The 19,362-nt window shown below is 45.9% G+C and overlaps 1 protein-coding gene across 1 annotated transcript in view; it reads right to left on the bottom strand.

Moving 5' to 3' along the window:
- Nucleotides 1-19,362, bottom strand: part of DNAH9 (dynein axonemal heavy chain 9) — a 334,218-nt gene that overhangs the window by 87,043 nt on the left and 227,813 nt on the right. Inside the window, exons 50-53 of the mRNA XM_044249120.1 lie at nucleotides 13,000-13,425; nucleotides 6,768-6,887; nucleotides 4,015-4,203; nucleotides 2,382-2,617 (exon numbers count right to left, since the gene is read on the bottom strand). Of these exons, the coding sequence (XP_044105055.1) occupies nucleotides 2,382-2,617; nucleotides 4,015-4,203; nucleotides 6,768-6,887; nucleotides 13,000-13,425 (971 nt within the window). The remainder of the gene's footprint in view (nucleotides 1-2,381; nucleotides 2,618-4,014; nucleotides 4,204-6,767; nucleotides 6,888-12,999; nucleotides 13,426-19,362) is intronic.

The raw sequence follows: 19,362 nt of genomic DNA, 5'->3' as shown, positions 1-19,362 counted from the left end.
ACGGTTGTTAGCTAATTAGAAAGGATTCTTTTCTTTCTTTTTCTTTCTTTCTTTCTTTCTTTCTTTCTTTCTTTCTTTCTTTCTAGAGAGAGTGAGAGCATGAATGGGGGGGGGTTGGGCAGAGGGAGAAGGAGAGAATCATAAACAGTTTCCATGCTCAGCACCGAGCCTGATGTGGGGCTCGATCTCACGACCCTGAGATCATAACCTGAGCCTAAACCAAGAGTCAGGGACTCAACCAACTAAGCCACCCAGGAGCCCCTAGAAGAGAAAGCTTTGATCCAAGTGTGGGGAAAAGGTCAAGATGAGATTATCTGGCCCATGACACAGATATAAATATACCCTGACATACCCTGGGATTCATTTTAAATCTTACCCTCTCTAGGAGAAGGGATTCATGTCAGTAGCCAATATTTGCTCTGTTTAATGATTTTTGTAACATTGAGTGTTTGAGTTAAACAATGCCGGCTGATCTGGACCTCTGGGCAGCCACGTTGGGGGCATATGACCAAAGCAGCAAGACTCACCTTGGCAGCTGTATGTTAAGAGTAGATAAACCTTGGGTTTCTAACTGAGGACCACCTGCTTCAAACACTGCCTCCATCGGTTGTTAAGAACATTCAATAAATTAATTTATAATGGCGATGAAATGTACATCACCCACAGCCTGCCATCTTAGCAGCTTCCAACTTCACAGCTCAGGGACATCGAGCATATTCCCACTGTTGTCACCACCACCCATCTCCAGAAGTTGTCCATCTTGCAAAACTGAGACTCTGTACCCCCTTAACCAATAACTCCCCAAATCCCTCCTCTCAGCCCCCTGGGAACACCATTCTGCTTCCTGTCTCTGTAGATTTGACAACTCCAGGAAACTCATGCAAGTAGAACCATATGGCACTTGTCCTTTTGTGACTGGCTTATTTGACTCAGCAGAATGTCCTCAAGCTTCCATGTTAGAGTGTCAGAATTTCACTCCTGTTTCAGGCTGAATAATATTTCATTGTATGGGTACAACACATTTTGTTCATTCATTCATCTGTCAATGGATCCTTGAGTTGCTTCCACATTGTAAATGTGGTGGATAATGCTGTTATGAACATCGCTTTTATTTTTATTTATTTTTTTATTATGTTCAGTTAGCTACTATATAGTGCATAATTAGTTTTTGATGTAGCGTGAACATTGTTTTTAAAATGGCATACTTGGGTGGCTCAGTCGGTTAAGCATCCGAGGCTCAGCTTTCCACTCAGGTCATGATCTCAGGGTCATGGGATTGAGCCCCGCTTCAGGCTCCCTACTCCGTGAGGAGTCAGCTTGTCCGTTTCCCTCTGATCCTCCCCTTGCTCATGCTCTCTCAAAATAAATAAATAAAATCTTAAAAAAAATTAAAATGGTACACCTCCGCAAACATTAATTTGCTTCTGGGAACCTCAGTTTCCCCAGATGTGAAATGGTGCCAGTAATGCTAACCTTATCAGCTGTGTGGATTAAGGAAAGCATTTGAGATGAGGTCCCTAATGTGAGGACTGGCACGAACCAACCATCTCACAAATGATCTCTGTCCCTCACCCTCTCCACCACTGCCCTGTCCTATCCCGCTCAAGTGTCCTGATGGCACAGAACAGGAACTGAGAACTGAAAATGTAAAGCTAGGATCTAACACAGGTACTGAAGCCATGAGGTGGGAGGTGCTGAGGCTTGGGGAAGGTGCTGGATAGACATGCTCAGTGTCGTTCATGGCCCTTTGGGTAGTAACACCCCCATCACTCCCACATGGCAGGTGCCAGAGCTCTGGAAATGTCAGAGCTGACTTGGTTGCTATATATCCAACTGCAATGGTCCATCATTCCCAAGGAGAGACAATGTTTAGGTTTGCTCTTTGGGGCTCTGGGCTGGAGGTGGGAACAACGGGCAGAGAAGTGGGTTCTAAGATGGGCTAAGACAGGTACTTTTGGCTAAACATGAAGGGAGACTTTGTGAAACCCAGAATTTTGCTTGCCTGTGGAGTGCGATGCTCGGGGTGGACGTGTCCAAGGAGAGATGGGAGGGGGAGGACAGATAGTGGAGACAGGACTCCTGGTGGGTCAGGAGGCACTCTTTCTCTTTCTCTCTCTCTCTCTCTCTCTCACACACATGCACACGCACACACACACACATGCACTCACACGATTTCTCATGGCAAAGAAAAGCAGAGACCCGGAACCCACGCATCTTTCATTGAGAGGTTTCCTAAAATGGGAAGAGAAACAAGAGAAACCTCATGGAAGGAGCAGGAAGGTAGAAACAACCCACTGGGCCTTAAGATCCACTCAGGACACTTTTCTTGTCCCCTCCGCACAAACGACACAAAGGGAGAAGCGATGTGCTCAGCCACCTACCCCTTCTGGCCAATCTGGGTGACCCGGAGGTTCTCGCCGTATCTGTTCTTGATCCACTTCACGCCTTGTAGCTGTGGGTCAACTGCGAGTGGCCAGCGCTCACAGCTGAGGAGGATGGCGGCGTTCTCCGTGGACATGCGGTCTGCGGGGAGGCCCTGGTTCTGCCAGGCTGCCACATCAGCGTCATCTGTCAGCACCCGCAGGGGATCCAGGGTGGGGTTGACGGGGATGGGGACCTGGGGAGGCGGAAGGGGACACACGATCAGAGCAGAAGCAGGCTTCCTCAGCTGGGGCTGGGGGAGCTCCCAAAGTCGCCAAGACTCCTTGGAAAGCACGATTAAAATCTCCCCAAAGAGTGCTTTTCTGGCTGTGTGATGATTTCTGGAAGCGTTTTCTTCAAGTCCTGGGAGCTTTTTTTGTTTTTTTTTTTTTTTTTCTCTTGACGGAGGAACAACAGTGGAGATCCGGCCTCCGTGAGCCTTTGTTCTTGGGTGTACTCATCTAAACCGAATTTCTAGCATGGATTATATGTGCGTCATCCACAGGCTCCTCTCTGCCCTTGCTCTTGCTAATAGGGTCCCTTTTCCCCCGAGTTCTCAAGGCCTACCTCTGCCTGTGCCATGTCACCCTTCCCGTCACGCACAGCACTCACCACGTGCTGACAGAGGCCCAGCTTGCAAAGAACCAGAAATGCTTCCCTTTCTCCCAGCCCAGAACACACTCCCCCCCCCCCCCAATTCTGGGGTCGCCTGCATAACCTCTCCCTGCAGACTTGCTGGCTGGTGCATCCTGGGAAATCTGCCAGCACACCTGCGGGCCTGAGGATGCCTCCCAGGGCCTGGTTCCCTCTGTGGCCCCTGTGTGTGCCCCAGACTCCTCCTTTACTTTTTTATTGTTGACCACTCTCAACTCATTTAATTCTTCTACAGCTAATATTTTCTACTGGGGACACACTTCACGCCTACATTTTTTTTTTAAATTGGGGTAAAATTCATGTCACTTAAATGAACCGTTTTAGAGGGCCTGATTCTCCAGCATTTGGTCCATCGTGATGTTGTGTGTGATGGCAAGCTCTATCTGGTTCCAAAATGGTGTCTTCACCCCCAGAAGAACCCCATACCCTTTGGCAGTCACTCCTCCTTCCTCTACCCCAGGTCCCAGCTTCTACTAGTCTATTTTCTATACCCCTTCTGGATCGTTCACATAAATGGAATCCTACAATGGGTAGCCTTTTGTGGCTGGCTGCTTTCCCTTAGTGGAGTTTTTTCAAGTTCACATACACATGACCCTTTAATGTCTCTGTCCCTCTCTCCTCTGTGGTTTGTATTCCCTGTTCCCTCGGGAAACCCTGTCCAATCCATCGCCCCATCTCCAGAGTGTCCCTGGAGAGCCCAATGGAGAGAAGACATGATGTCCTCAGGTGTCCCAGAGGGCAGTGGTTGGGAAGATGGGAAAGCAGGTGGAAGCAGGTGGAAGGACATGGGTGCCTCCGTCCCATGCAGGGGGATGCTCAGGTGGTAGTGGTGGGAGGAAGCAGGCAAGAAGGAACGAGAAGAGCGGTATAGTTAGCATCATGTGAGCTCACTGGTAGCCCCAGGCTGGCGTGGTCAGGAGAAATTCAGGATGTACGTACTTCCAGCTGGCTCAGGTAGGGTCTCCAGGTCCCGTCCATAAGGCTCTGCCGGTACCTCTTTGTAAAGAAGCCGAGGTAGGACACGAAAGCTGTGGTGAGTAAGATGTCTCCACACAACTTGCTTTCCTGGTGTCGGAAGTTCTGTATGGCTTCTGCCCACCTCACATTCTCAGAGGCGAGTCCTCCCACCTGTGGTTTCAGAGACCAGAAGGGAGAGAAGGGTCACCATCCTGCAGACTCTACACAGTACCATGGACTCAGTCACAGAGAATGCACACGGCATGTCTGATACCAGAAGACTCGGAACATTATTTATGTGGCCCTTTTGCTCAAAGGGGACTTGCCACAGTGCACACTCAATAAACACACCTGTTCTGTGTTATACATTGCATGGGCTGTGGATGGATTACAGTCTTGGAGCACAGGCTTCCAGGTTCTACCCTTTATAGGCTTGGAGACAAATACCACCTACCTCCAAAGGCTGGGGAGAAAATTAAATGTGATCATGTACATTCGTCACTTAGCGCAGTGCCTGGGCTGCAGAACCTATTAGAAAATGGTATGCCTCCCCTTCTCCTCGCCAAATGCTAGGGATCAGAAAATAAAGAAAATCACTGCCAGGCACTATAAATAATTCACAGTGGGTGGGCACAGAGACACGGTGATTAGGACAGAGTTAGAGTGACTGGACCATGGGCATGCACAAAGAACCAAGATGGCGGAACGTGTCCTGACTCTGCCCGCCACACTTTGGCAAGGCATACCTCTTCGTGGGACCCCTCTCCAGGGGAAGAGAGGCCTCCTTTCTATGGATATGGTAGAGCTGAGTCTGTGTTAACACTGACTGACCTTGTCCTTCCTCAAAAGATGGCAGTTCTACCAGAATATCATGGTTGGAAGAGACCTTAAGTATTGGCTAACCCAACCACTCCCAGGCCCGTTTTGGATTATCTTACTACAACCTCTAGGTGGGCTGGATTCAGAGCCTTGACACCCTGCCTGCCTTCCAAGAGGACTAGTTCAGAAACTGCTTCAGCCAGGCAAAGAAGGCTATGCTAAGTTCTGGAAACCAGACAGAAAATGGAATGGAAGCCAGGCCAGCTAGGAGGTCTGGGATGCTTCCTGCCCATTTGCAGAGGAGCTGTCTCTAGACCGAACTGTCCAGTTCAAATGACCATCTCAAGGCAATGCAGCAAGAGTGGGTCCAACAAACAACTGCACAGACACACTTCCATGATGGCACCTTTCCTCACCAAAGCATGGCCCAGTTCCACCATTGCTGTCACCCGTTTCTCCTAAACATGAAAATCTGGCTTCATTGTAGAAACACACGGTGGCCAGAATCGAAGTCAAAAGGCTTCGACTCCACCACCCTTCACTGGTGGCAAGGGAGCTATAAAGGCTGCCTATGGAAGAGAGCTCATACCTAGTGGACCCTGCCTTGTAGGATCTTAGCTAATGCAGGACAGGAAATATAAGCCATGGGGGAGGTTACAAAAAGGCTATGAATTCTTTGACACTCCATTCCTCAATAATTGGCACCCGGGCCACCTTGGTAGCTCAGGCAGTTAAGCATTTCACTCTTGGTTTTGGCTCAGGTCATGATCTTGGGGTTGTGGGATCAAGCCCTGCATTGGGTTCCGTGCTTAGTGAGGAGTCTGCCTGGGATTCTCTCCCTCCCGCCTCTACCTCTTCTCTCACAGTCTCTCTTTTTCTCTCTCTAAGATAAATATATAAAATTAAAAAAGAGTTCCTGCCTATGCTCCCCCACCCTGAACCTGTGACCACTTTAACCGATAGAACACAGCAGGAGGGATACTGTGTTGGTGTTTGGTCCCAGGCCTTAAGAGACTGGGATCCTCTACTTACTGTCTGCTACAGCGCTTGCTCTTGGAGCCTCGAGACCCCGTTTGAGATGTCTAGGTGCCCTACTGGAGAGAGCTTTGCCCTTCTAGTGGTTCCTGCCAAGGTACGTTGATAAACCAGCCATCCACTAGACAAGGAATGCTGAGTGGCCCCAGTAGGCACCACCCTGAGCTGAGAACCTGCCCGGGGAAACCTGCCCAAAGTCCTGACCCACAAAATTACAAGAGACAACAAAATGGTGGTTGTGTTACATCACTAAGATTCAGTCAGCAAATACGCCAAGACAAACACCCTGCGGGGACCCTCAACTTTACTCTTAGGGAGGCCAGAGCCTACATGTGTGCATATGCATATGTTTGTGCACACGCATGTAAGTGTACATACATGCATCTGGGCAAGGTCACGCTCACAGATGCTCAGGGTCAAGAGGTGTCATTCTTGTCTGCTTCTGTCTCAGATCCTTATCCTGGTCATGCCTTTATCATCAAACATTACACAGCAAAGAGTTGCTGAGCTTGCCTATCGAGTGGCCGGCTTTGTCTTGAAAGGCTTCCTCTGGTCGATGCGCATATACCACATAAGGGTGTCATGTCTCACCCCACTGTCTCATAGATCAAGGGCTCCCATCCTCCCAAACATCTCTGTAGGAAAACGGTCTTGACCAGACCAGGGTGTGCTTAGGCGCACTTCTCAGGGTTCAGTCCCTGCATCCCAGCACGTTTTAGTATCTGCTCCTCCCTCTCGCCCCGCCCACAGCCCAGCACATTTTAATATTTCCCCCCAAGTCAAAGCAGTGCTAAGCTGTGCTCATCTATTCTGTACCTCGGTGGCACTTGACAAGCTTAGCTAATGTAATTACGGCTCAGGCTGCTGAGGTTCACACTCACCAGGCGATTTGCAAGGGAGATGGTGCCTGCGGTTGCTTCAGCTTCTTGCTGACATTTGAGTTTGTCTGCCGTCGCTTTCTCGAACTTGGCTGTGAGCTTGGCCAGGTTTTCATTAAGGTGCTGTTTAGGAAGGAACACAAGGTCTATCCGTAATTCCAGCCTAAGTTGCCTCCAGTGGGGCTGATATAAGAGTCATGTATAGGTGGTGTTTAGGGAAGGCATCCTGGGGTGGGGGAGCTGTAAGGGACTGGAGAAGGTAGGGCAGGGAAGGAAAGGCAGGCAAATTAGGGGTGATCTCAGGTGGAGCCCTCGGGGAAGCCCAGGTCAGCCCTGTCCTAAGCAAGAAGGCTGAGCTTTCTTGCCCCAGTCCTTGGTGCGGGGCCAAGTGGGGTGATGGAACTGGGGTGGGGTGCATAAACTCTGTTTCTCCTTGAATTGGGAGTGGGAAGGGGTTGCAGGTGTTATTAAAACACCAGTGCTTCTATTAAAATCAGAAGTGCACTGAAGCCTGGATTGGTCTGAAAATGGTCAGAAGGATGCCAGGGGTCCTGGGAGGGGAGCATACTGTATTTGCTGCCACAGGTCTGCGGTTTGGGACTGGGATGTGTGCAGTCTAAGTCCTCTCCTTGTTTTCAGGTCCTAGGAGTACAGGTAACTTTTGCTAACCTCATCTATTCTGTCCAATAATCCTGAAGTAGAGGAGAATTTTGTAAGAAGACATGGTTTCAATGTTTTCTAAATTTATCAAGAGTTTAGAATTGAAGTATGTAGCTTCTGTTGCCCCCAGAATACATATTTGCATACACAAAGACATAGGGACACATTGTAGATACCTCCAAATAGGTCTCATGCCTATGCAGTAGCTGGCATTCAGGCTGCTTTGCTGGCCATTACCATGTCCCAGGAGAAACAAATCAAGGGCCAAGTTTATACAGCCAAGCAGTTTGAAAAGCAGGTGGTGAGTCATCCGATTGACAATGGCAGACTGGCCACACTCATTTACCTTCTCTTCTTCCCAAGACTTCTCTAAAATAATTATGAAGCTATTGAAAATATCATAAACCCGGAACACTGAGCAAATGTTGAAGGTCACTGGAGAGTGAGGGACTGCAATCAATTTATGGCAGACTGGACTTAGAGAAGAGTGGAAAGTACCAGAGGAGGGCACAGGAAGCTACAACACAGAGCGGGCCTCCATTCACCAAAGGAGACATGTACCAGGGATTTGGAAATGTTAGGTGTGATGGAAGGGGGTGCTGAAAGTAAGAGGGCTCATTGGGAGCTGACTGATCTTCTACCCCCATCTCCACCCACGTGCCCAGTGTCCAATGTCACCAGGTGCCTTTGTCACCAGCAGGAGATTCAATAGTTGCAGGGAGAAGACACCACGTTGTGGCATCAAGGATGCAACCCAACTTAACTCAACTGATCCTGAAAACAAATTCTGCCAGTCAGTCAGCTAGGCCCTTGCTTGCCGACCCATACCAGCTTTTGAGCACTACTCTTATAAACATGAAAAGACAAGAAGCCATTTGATAAAGACTAAATTAAGGTAAACAAGAGGGGGGGGAACACCTGAGAAAAGATACAACATTAGTCACAAGGAGCACAATAAAATCCTTCATGAGTAGTTTTTCAGGAAGACTTGAGCTGTTTCATCCATAAAATAAGGAAAGAATGTTAGCAAAAGGAACAGAGGACAAAAACAGAAAACAAAACAAAACAAAAAAACCCAAAACAAAAACTATTGCAGACATTACTATTCTTATTAACGTAAAAAATTAATAGATTCAAGGGAAAGGTTAAAAGATGAATTTCAGGAAAGTTAGAAAGTGTAAGAAAACATAAAGTGACTCTGAGGGAACAAAAGACTCATCAGAATGTTCAACATCCAACAAACATGTATTCTAGAAAATAAGGTCAAAAAGTAAACAGAAGGGAGATTACCAAAGAAATAATACAAAATAATGTTCCAGAGTTGAGGAAAAGAAGTCTCCACATGCTGAGTACAGTGAATCTAAAACATGGCAGCTAAGCACATCAGTGCAAAGCTTCAGACATCAAGAATACAGAAAAAGGGGTGGCTGGGTAGCTTGGTTGGTTAAGCATCTGACTCTTGATATTGGCTCAGGTCATGATTTCACAGTCATGAGATCAAACCCCACATTGGCCTCTGCACTGGGCATGGAGCCTGCTTGGGATTCCCTTTCTCTGTCTCCCCATGCCCCTTCCTCCACTTGTGCTCTCTCAAGAGAAAGAAAAGAAAAAAGAAAAGAAAAAAAAAGTAAAGACTTTCAGAAAGGCAGAAACACAGTGCATTGACAAAGGAATGTGACCCTGACTGCTCATCAGACTTCTCACTAAAGAACAGGGTAAGGCATGCAGTGTTCTAAGTAGGGCGGGGTGGGGAGGGGGACGGACACTAGCATCAGAATTCAGTACTTAGCGAAATTGCCAGGTCATTTTAAAAATCAAAGAAAGGTATTTCCAGACTTGAACCAATCAGAAAATTGACCTCTTACTTAACATTTCTGAGAAAGTTACTTAAGAGTGAGCTCCAGCAAACAAGAGAAGAAATCAAGGAAGGAGAAGTCAAGGGCTCCGTAAGTCACTGAAACCAACCCAAGAAAGCAGTGAACATGTTTCCTCTCCAACACTGATTTGAACTCTGAGTCTGGGACAAGAGTGAAGGGTCGTGGGGGCAAAAATGGAAGTGTTAGGACACTGGATTGCATGGAGAGTTTAAGGGTAATGAGGTTATGCAAAAGGAACTAATGACAGAGAAAAAAACCACAAAAACAAGTAGAAACTCCAGGGGGAAGGGGAAAGATTGTATAAAAGAAGGAAGTGAATTAAAAATAGAATTGTTTTAAACAAGAAGCAGAATCAGACCTATAAACACAGAGAATAAACTGATGGTGGCTAGAGGGGAGGTGGGGGTGGGGGTGGGGATGGGCAATATGGGTGAAGGGGAGTAGGAAATCCAGGCTTCCAGTTACAGGATGAATAAATCACGGGGATGAAAGACACAGCATAGGGAATATACAGTCAATGATCTTGTAATAGTGCTATGTGATGACAGGTGGTAGCTACCTTTATGGTGAGTACAGCAGAATGTAGAAATTTGTCACATCACTATGTTGTACATCTGAAATTCATGCAACATTGTGTGTCAACTATCCTTGAATAAAAAGAATGATTTTCTTAATCTCCTTTTTGGATCTTTCAATGTTTATGTATAGAAATAGTGATTTTTGCGTGTTTATTGTATATCTTTCACGTTTTCAGAATTTATTAGCCCAAACAGCATTTTGTGGATTGTTACTAATAAATAATAATTTCCATAAATAGAGGAAACGGAATACTAATGGACCAGTTAGATCTGCTTAAAAAAAAAAAATACAGGAAGGTTCAGAGAATGCAAAGGGAATTTACTGACGTTTCACCTTTCCCAGTCAGTCAGTGAACAGAGCCCGGGACACTTAATTTTGGTTGCAGAACACAGCAGAGATATTTTGTATCTCGGTGACTCAAAAGCAAAAGAAACAATCAGTAGTGGCAACAGAAGGTGGGAAGTGGGAGGTTGGGGGAAGAGCTGAAGGAACAGGCAATAATTTTGTCTTGAAAACCAAAGGTTGCAAGGGAGCTGCTTCTCTGCCCCAGGGCAAGAATTACCTTTAATGTCAATTAAAAGTGGTTGTCATGATGGTGTCCAGAAGACACGCAGCTGAAGAAACAGGGATGTCAGCACAGTCTGGAGATGGGGCCAGGAAGACCATGGGAGCTGGTCAGAGGAGCCTGACGCTGAATAACACGGGGATTCGTGGGAACTCGTGACAAAACTGGGTTGGATGGGGTTACTCAAGGGGCTTCTGAACTCTAGGGTCGGTTCATGCTGTTTGGGAATCTTCTGATGACTTTAAGGCCGGCCAGAAATCAGATTTTTATGAAAAATCTCCTGTTGATTTAAATACTGATGGTTAACAAAACCGTTTGCAAAGACTGAGTGTGGGCCAAAGGAAACACATGGAAGGTACTAGCATGAAGGCTCTGAGTGGCTTGACCAGTCCTTTTCAACATGAGCACTTACAGGGCTGGGGACTGTGGTTTCTCGTTAGATGCCTTTCTCTGATATTTTACTTACATGTCCGTATAAGCTCCGTGAAAATGCATTGTTTTTATTACCGTTCTTTGAATGAATCATTATATTAATATTTGCCATCATGACAGAAAAAAAGGAAAATACCTATACGCAAAACCCATCCAAAATATACTACGCAGATATAATGCCAGTATTCCTGCTTTTAGGTCTTTGATAATCTGTTTGGGAATATGCTTAAAAAAAAAAAAAAAACCTTTAGCTTGGATATAATGTTCTTTACTTGGAAGTATCGTAAAATCCTGAAAATAAGGCTGGGGGACAGGAGGAGCTGGCAATGGCCTCAGTGTCCTAGAGAGAGGAATGTCCTTGCCTGGGGTGGCCCTCATGTTAGGGGTGGGAGTGTCATTGCATCTGTTAGTGTCTGTCATTAGTGGGGGAGTGTCCCAAAGTGTTAGGACGCTGAAAGTATGTGGATAAACAAAGGAGGGAGAGGAGGATGTTAAAAGCTAGAGTACATTTTTTTTCAAAAAAAAAATTTTTTTTTTTGGCAGAAAAGAAGTGTCTTCCTAAGGTAGCCAAGTATTTGAAAGAAGCGCTTGTTGCTTTCACAGGTTGACTGGGCCCATCATGGGAATGTTGGCTAGTGAAAAGGTATAAACATTTTGAAAACATTCCCTTTGCACCAAATGTTCCTTTAGTTAAAATAACTTGAGTGAAAAAAAAAAAAAAAGAAAACCAACTTTGAAAATGCAGTTCTAACATTTTTCTGGGAGAGACTGTAGAATATGGAAATTCTCAGGCTTACTCCCTTCAGAATCAGTCGTGGGGGTGTTCTGGTGTTCTGGTGTTCTGGTCTGGGTGTTCTTTGAAGAAGGCCATTGTTAAGGTGATTATCATCCATTTTAAGGAGATGGCCCCTGAATGTCTGGATTTATAAAGCCAAGGTACTGAGCGATTAGCTGCTTTGCCCAGGTTTCTTTTCCTTTTTTCCTTTTTTAAAATTTTATTTTTTTTTCCAGTGTTCCAAAATTCATTGCTTATGCGCCACACCCAGTGCTCCGTACAATACGTGCCCTCCTTAATACGCACCCAGTTTCTTTTCTTGAGAAAGAGATCGGTGGCAAGGTTCTTTGAATTAGCACCTTCAGCCACGGAATTTAATCTAGCAATTAATACGCCCGTGTCATGTGAAGTGGACGGCACATCTGCAATTTACTTCTCACTATCTGTAAAGCCCCTTTTACCATCACGACAGATCTGCCCCAAGGATCCTATTTGCCTGGAATGTGTGCGTAGCAAAGAAAGATCCGGGAAGTGTTTCGGATTGAACTCGATCCTAGGAGCGACCAATCACCTGAGCTGGAGCACGCGTGTGAGAGCACATGTAGGGAGGAGGAGGAGGGGGAGCTGAGGCGGGGTAGCCATGGTCGTGGTGACCGTGGCAGTGGCCTTAGCCCCATGTGGACTATGGGAGGGCTCTGTGAGGACACTCTCCCTGGTCGTCACTGTGTTCTCAATAAGCGAGAGGTTACTGTGTCCATTTTACTTCAGGAAACGGAAGTGTGGGCATTTTAAAGACCTTTCTAAAGGTCACACATCTGTAAAGGGGACAGCCTAGAATGGAATTTCAGTGGCTCTCCCGTCCTAAGGGATTCCAATTTCTACCTTTGATTGCGTCCATTTTTAAGGGCAAAGGTGAGGTTCAAGGGGGAACTCTCTCTCAAACAGGTGTAAACCCACGATCTCCCCAGCCCCCAGTCTGGAGAGAGGCAGATCTACTCAAGACATCACCCAGAGGTAGTCAAAGCTAATGACCCTCACCGTTTTACACTTACGGTCAAGGGACCGTCCCCCCAACCACAAGGTACTGCTTGGTTCTGAAAGCTTCCATAGAACAGCGCAGACCTCATAAGGGTCTGCAGGATCGGTCTGTATTTGAGGAAATACAGGATTTAAGGAAAAGCAAAGGGGGCCTCAATTGAAAAGCCAGGAGCTTCGGCATCCCACTTTGGTTTTCCCGCCTCTTTTTCAAAATCAGGACCCTCGGGGGCTGGGACACGGGGGGCGCATGCGGTTTCCCCCAGAGACTGCCCGGGTGGAATGGGGGAGGAGGGCCCCGGCCTCACTTACCGCGATTTTAGTTTTTATAGCCGCCAGCTTCTCCTGGGCAGCGGCGAGGTCTGCGGTGGCTCTGCTCAGTGCCTGGCGCTTGGGCTCCACGTCGCAGAAGACCTCGTAGAAGCGCACGATGTTGATGACCCAGGAGCAGAGCCCCGCGGCCGCGGACGACTTGGTGGCCACGAGCTCGGGCTTGAACTCGGGGTCCTGCAGGTACGGCCTGATGGCCTTGAGGCAGCTCTCGGGGATGTTCTCCTTGTCGAAGTTGACGAGGGAGTCCAGGAAGCCGTCCACTTTGGCCATGGTGACCTTGGCGGCCTTCCAGCTCCGGTCCTTGGGCACGCGGCCCCCGCGGGCCGTGAGGGTCATCACCGCCGCAGTGACGTTGCTGACAGCTGGAGGCGGGGCCCCAAACGACTTCAGCTCGGTCAGGTTGGTCTGCGAAGAGAGGAGGAGGTGCTTAGGAACAAACGATCGTGGTTCCTTTGTCCTCCGCTGCTAATGGACTTGGGCTCCAGGACGATCGTTCTGAAAGGGCTGCTTTGAAGCCCGCGGAGCCCTCCGAGTTTTAAATGTCATGACTCATCCGACGGAAACCAAAGCTACCCCCAGGGGCTTCAGACTCCCCTGCCAAGGGCTCGCGGAGACTCAGCTCATTTGTTCAGTTCTGGAACGCCACTCACAGCCCATTAGAAACACACAATTATTTCACATTTGACAGTAAAATAGAAGGATGCCAACATTCTCTGAAATAGGCAGCATGCTATGAATAAAAGATAAGGTTATTATAAATTAATTTCCCATCTTGGATTGGAGAGACTAGCCCTGTAACCCAACAAATTTTATTTTTCTTTAATTAAAGAGCTTTGTTCCATGAGCTTATTCTAACTACACTTGACTGTCCGGATGGCAAAGTGACATTTTCCACTGGGAAATAATTCGGGCCTAAAGCTGAGCACAATCACTGCGCCCGCTTCAAGGTGGGGTCGTCCTCTGCTCCAAGCATCACTTGCACCAGAAAGATATGGCCAAACGGCCTTGGCAAGTCATTTCCACTCTCCGGGCCTCTGTGTGTCCATCTGTAAATTGGGAGCAGGGGTGTGCCCTCATCTGTGAGAGAAGCCGTGTCTTAAATGCATGTGACGTTGATTTAAGGTTTGTCATGACCACGTGTGAGAAGCCTATGACTCCAGAAGCACTTGTTTTGGGGAGATGATTTTGGAAGGGTGGGGAAGTCTTGATTTGGAAGATGTGCCAAATTCATTTCCAGCCCAAGAGGGCCTGGAAATCTACACACGGTGAGGGGAAGGGATTACTTCTTGCTCCTAATGAAAGCACGTGGGAAGACGATATCTGCTTCTGAAACCATTTTCACATTTGGTCACGAAAACTCATCAGAGGCGGGGATGGAAGGATGGCATACATGTTGGGAGGGTGGCCTCCCCTGGGGGCAGAGTCAGGACATAGAATCAGGAATCAAAACCCCACGATTTTAAACCAGTGTTGAGTTCAGCCTGCTCAGCGTCCGGAAATAAGCAACCATAAAAATGTACAGAGTTGAAAGGGACTCCTACGACCCAGATATGTCGCTGTTAATGTTTCCATGTAGTTCCTTCCAGTCTTCTTTTTTTTTTTTTTTATATTCGTATCTCTTGATAAATTACCCATAGCCTTTTTGGTAGCAGTGACAGAAGACCCAGCTCAAGAATAAAGAGGACTTTCTGGTTCCAGTATCTGAGGGCGATGAGCTGGGAGCTGGCTGGAGGGACGAGCAGGACCTGTGTTTTTCTTTCTTTCTTTCCTTCCTTTTTAAGATTTTATTTATTTATTTATTTGACAGACAGAGATCACAAGTAGGCAGAGAGACAGGCAGAGAGAGGAAGAATCAGGCCCTCTGCTAAGCAGAGAGCCCGATGCGGGGCTCGATCCCATAACCCTGGGATCATGACCTGAGCCGAAGGCAGAGGCTTTAACCCACTGAGCCACCCAGGCACCCCATTTGTTTGTTTGTTTGTTTTTTTTTTAAAGATTTATTTATTTGACATACAGAGATCACAAGTAGGCAGAGAGACAGGCAGAGAGAGAGGGGGAAGCAGGCTCCCTGCTGAGCGGAGAGCCTGATGTGGGGCTTGATACCAGGACCCTGGGATCATGACCTGACCTGAAGGCAGAGGCTTTAACCCACTGTGCCTCCCAGGTGCCCCAGGACCTGTGTTTTGAGCGCCTGTGGTCTCTCTGGATCGTCTCTTGTTTCTGCTGCTCCCTGCGTGCACTTCTGTTTTGCACAGCATCTTCTTGTGTTGCAAGGCCTTCGACCTACCCCTCTGCCCTCACCTTGTGTCATTGTCTCTGTCACTAAGCTCTAGCCATGGTCTCCTCCTTCTAGTGCATCGATTGCCAAGCTCATCCCCCCTTCCAGACCCCTGCCTGGAATGTTTTTTGCTAAGCTATTTGCCTGGCTTATCCCTTCTCATCTGTCAGGATCTCAATTCAGAATTCAGACACTGCCCACTGAGAAGGACTTCCCCATCAGCTTCCCCTTCCCATCATTTCCCATCAGCTCCTTGATGATCTGCAGACAAATTGGGGCTATCAGAATTGGTCACCACCTTTTCTTTATTGAATTTCCATATCTTCCTCAGTCTTGTTAACCACAGTTTCCCCAGGGCCTAGAACAGAACTCAGCATACAGCAGATGCTCATCAACATGGGTGTCCAACAATCATCTGGAATGAAAGGGGGTCAGCTGTTCAAGGTCATCGCCATGGCTTTGCAACCGGAAGAGGAGACCTTTCCTCCAGTGCAAGTGGAAATAAAAATGTCCTGGGAGGGTGCGCCTGGTGGCTCAGTCAGTTAAAGGGCTGACCCCTGGTTATGGCTCAGGTCGTGATCTCAGGGTCCTGGGACGGAGCTGTGCGTCAGGCTCCTTGCTCAGCAGGGAGGCCTCTTCAGATGCTCTCTCTCCCTCTCCCTCTGCCCTGCCCGCCCCTTGCAGGCTGTCAATCAATCAATCAATCAATTGGTCTTTTAAAAAATGTCCTGGGAAATGATCTCGTTTAGTTAGACGGGGCTCCTGTAGCCAATCACTGCAAGGCAGGTGGTTACGGTTCTCCTAAGAGGAACACAGGACAGAAGACACAGTTCTAGGAAGGCAGGTGGGATTGTGAGCGAGTCAACAGCTGCATGCTTGGTTTCTCCACTCCACTCCTGCCATCAGGCTCTTGCTCTCCCTGCTGCCTGGACCTGCTCTTCTCCAAGTTTTTACTCAAATTTCTCCTTCTCTGTAGAGTGGGGTTGGGAGGGTGGCCCGGGTGGGGGGAGGAGAGCCGGTCAGGATCAAAGCTTCAGGGAGGATCCAGAACCACAGGGGGGCAGTTTGAGTTCATTCTAACATCAAGGGAAAGCCACTGGAGGGTTTTAGGCAGCGAGTGAAATGATGTGGTTTTGCTCTGAGACCTTTTAGCGGCTGGCCCGCCCCACTGCAGCCAAGCAAGGCCGACGCACAGTTGTTGGGGTAGGAGACTGAGCCAGCCCAGGACCAGGGCTCTCAAAAGTGGAGATGTGATAGGTGATTGGGTTTGGGACATCTATAGGAGCTAGTGTAGGCAAAAGTTTGAAAAAGAGGCATGAGAGAACATGGCTCCTCTGCTCAAATAGAATTTTTAAAGTCAACGTACCATTGGGGGACGAGCCACAACTGACGTTAAACATTTAATTCCTGGAAACTTTTCCACAAACGTACCATGTGGATAAGGTTTGCAGGACATTCTGCTACATGAATCTTCGTGAAAATCTTAGACAAGCTCTTTGGGAGTGGATTTGCTGGGTCAAAGGGCAGGGCACATCTTTAGTGTCCTTTGTACACACTACCCGCCTCCCCAGAAATTCCCATTCCAGTTCTCAGTGTCTGAGAAAGTTTACATTTGCCCCTGTTCAGCAGTGGTCACATTATTTAAAAAAAAAAATTTTTTTTTTCAATTTGACAGGCTGAAAAGGGGATAACATCAGTTTAATTCATATATGGGCATATACATATTTACTAGCGATACTAAATGTATTTTTTCATGTTTTTAAGCAATTTGGGTTTTTTGTTTTGTGAACTGTTGGGTATTGATCTTTGCCTACATTCCTACTGGGCTGTTTATCTTTTTATTTTTGATAGCTGTGTTAGTTGTTAGTTGGGGTAGCTGCAGGCCAAAAAGATGGTACAACACACTGGCTAATTTGAGGGGCATTAATGAAAGGAATTATTTATAAAGTGATAATGCCTTACCCTGGGCTAGTAGCATGGGCTAAGTGGGACTGGGGTGTCTCCATTTCTATCCCTGGAAGCTGTGGTTAGGCCAGAGAGAAGAGAGGGAAGGAGAGGAAGGGAGGGAAGGAGGGAGAGAGAGGAAGGGAGAAGGAGGGAGAGAAAATCGGTGGAGAGGGAACCTGACGGGAGCTGTAGTTTTCAGCAGTGGGCAGGTTGGGACCAAAGGAATAGACACATTTATCTCTGTCCTCCAATCCCTTGCTTGCCTTGGTCAAACAGGACCAGAAGTAGGAGGTCAAGGGAGAGTGTCTGAGCCACCCAAGCCAGCCTCCTGGGTCACGGAGAAAACAGAATGGGGAAGGACCAGGAGGAGTAAATGGGTGGGGAGACAAATGGTGAGTTTCCAGCGCAGTTTATAGGAAGTTTTACATACTAAGGATATTAACTCCTTTCTTTTTAAAATTAAAAAATCTTGTTTATAATGTTGTGTGGTATATAAAGATTTACTTTTCATGGAGACAAATTTAATAATCCTTTTCCAGATGATACCATGATTATCATCCTTTGTTTCTCTGTTCAGAGGGTCTTTCACATATATTAAAATTGATCCTAACTTATCATTTTTTTAGTTATTTTATAAATTCATTTTTTTCTTATTGTTAACTGCTTTACAAGGTAACACTGTCCTTTTATTAAAAGACTTAATAAAAGTTATTTTTATTAAAAGACTTAATTAAAAGTTATTTTTATTAAAAGAATACTTATTATGAGATATTTGGCAAAGATAAAGGTGAAAGCAGGAAACACTCATAATTTTACTACCCAGAGATAAATGTTACATATACACCTCTAGGTCATATATACACATACATATATACACAGACACCATGTGTATACACACAGCACACATACCTACCACACACACGTATACACACATACATGTACACACATATATCACATATATATCATATATACCATATATAACACACAACACATATATACACACATCATATATACATACATCACATGCATACACACGTACAAGTCACATATATCATATACACCATCACACACGCCATATATATATGTGTCATATATACACAAATTATATGTGTACACATGTTCACATCACTAAATATACATCATATGTGCACACATCATGTGTATGTCATTGTATTAACACACATCACATGTATACACAGGTGTATGCACACCTAGATGTCACACACATGCACACATCACATATATGCATGTGTCATATATACACATCATACATGGACACATGCACACATGACATAGAGACTAACAGACACAGAAGAAAGACTGTGAGTGGAGATATGTATGAACTTGAGTATATAGGAACGAGTATCTGGCTGATTCATGTATATACACATATACATACACAAACACAAATGTACATTTATCAATCACTGTTTATCTACTTTTTGAGCCTGATTTTCACAGAAAATTGTATCTGAAATTGTCCGTGTCATTATCTTTGTAGAACATGATTTTAACTGAAGTATGTGGTTTCCTTTCCTTTCGATGAGCCACAATTTATTTTACCAACTCCATACAGTTGGACGTTTGAGTTATTAAATCTTTAACAGCTACTTAAATGATATGGACTTTCAAAGACATTAGACACAAATAAACCAAAAATCAAACTGGAGGTAACTTAGGTTTACATTTAACTTCAAAAATAACTTGAGGATTAGCAGACATCCTTGTAATAGTGAATCTTCCCAAAGACTTGGTATATGTATATATATTTGTCTATTCAAATTTTATGTTCTTCAACAAGGGTGTGCAGCTTTTCTATACATTGTTTCAGTGAATTTATATTCGGTTATTTGTATCTTGTGCTTTGATCGCTAATTTAAAATATCATATTTTCCAATGGGCTACTGCTGATATTAAGAAAACTATAAATTTTTGTAAATTTTGTGATGGGCCCTTAACTCTTCCTTTTTATTATTATTTTTTCTATAACAGGTATTATAACGTTTACATGATGATTATTTTTCATTTATTATGGTTAGAAATTCTGGGACAACTTTTTTATTTTTAATAATAGTGACAGAGACCATTATTATGCTTTTTTTTTTAAATCTTAATGG

The sequence above is a fragment of the Neovison vison genome, chromosome 5 (assembly GCF_020171115.1).
Source record: "Neovison vison isolate M4711 chromosome 5, ASM_NN_V1, whole genome shotgun sequence".
NCBI classification, from domain to species: Eukaryota; Metazoa; Chordata; class Mammalia; order Carnivora; family Mustelidae; genus Neogale; species Neogale vison.
The sequence above is the reverse complement of the archived record's forward strand: the minus strand, read 5'-3'. Positions and strand labels throughout refer to the sequence as shown.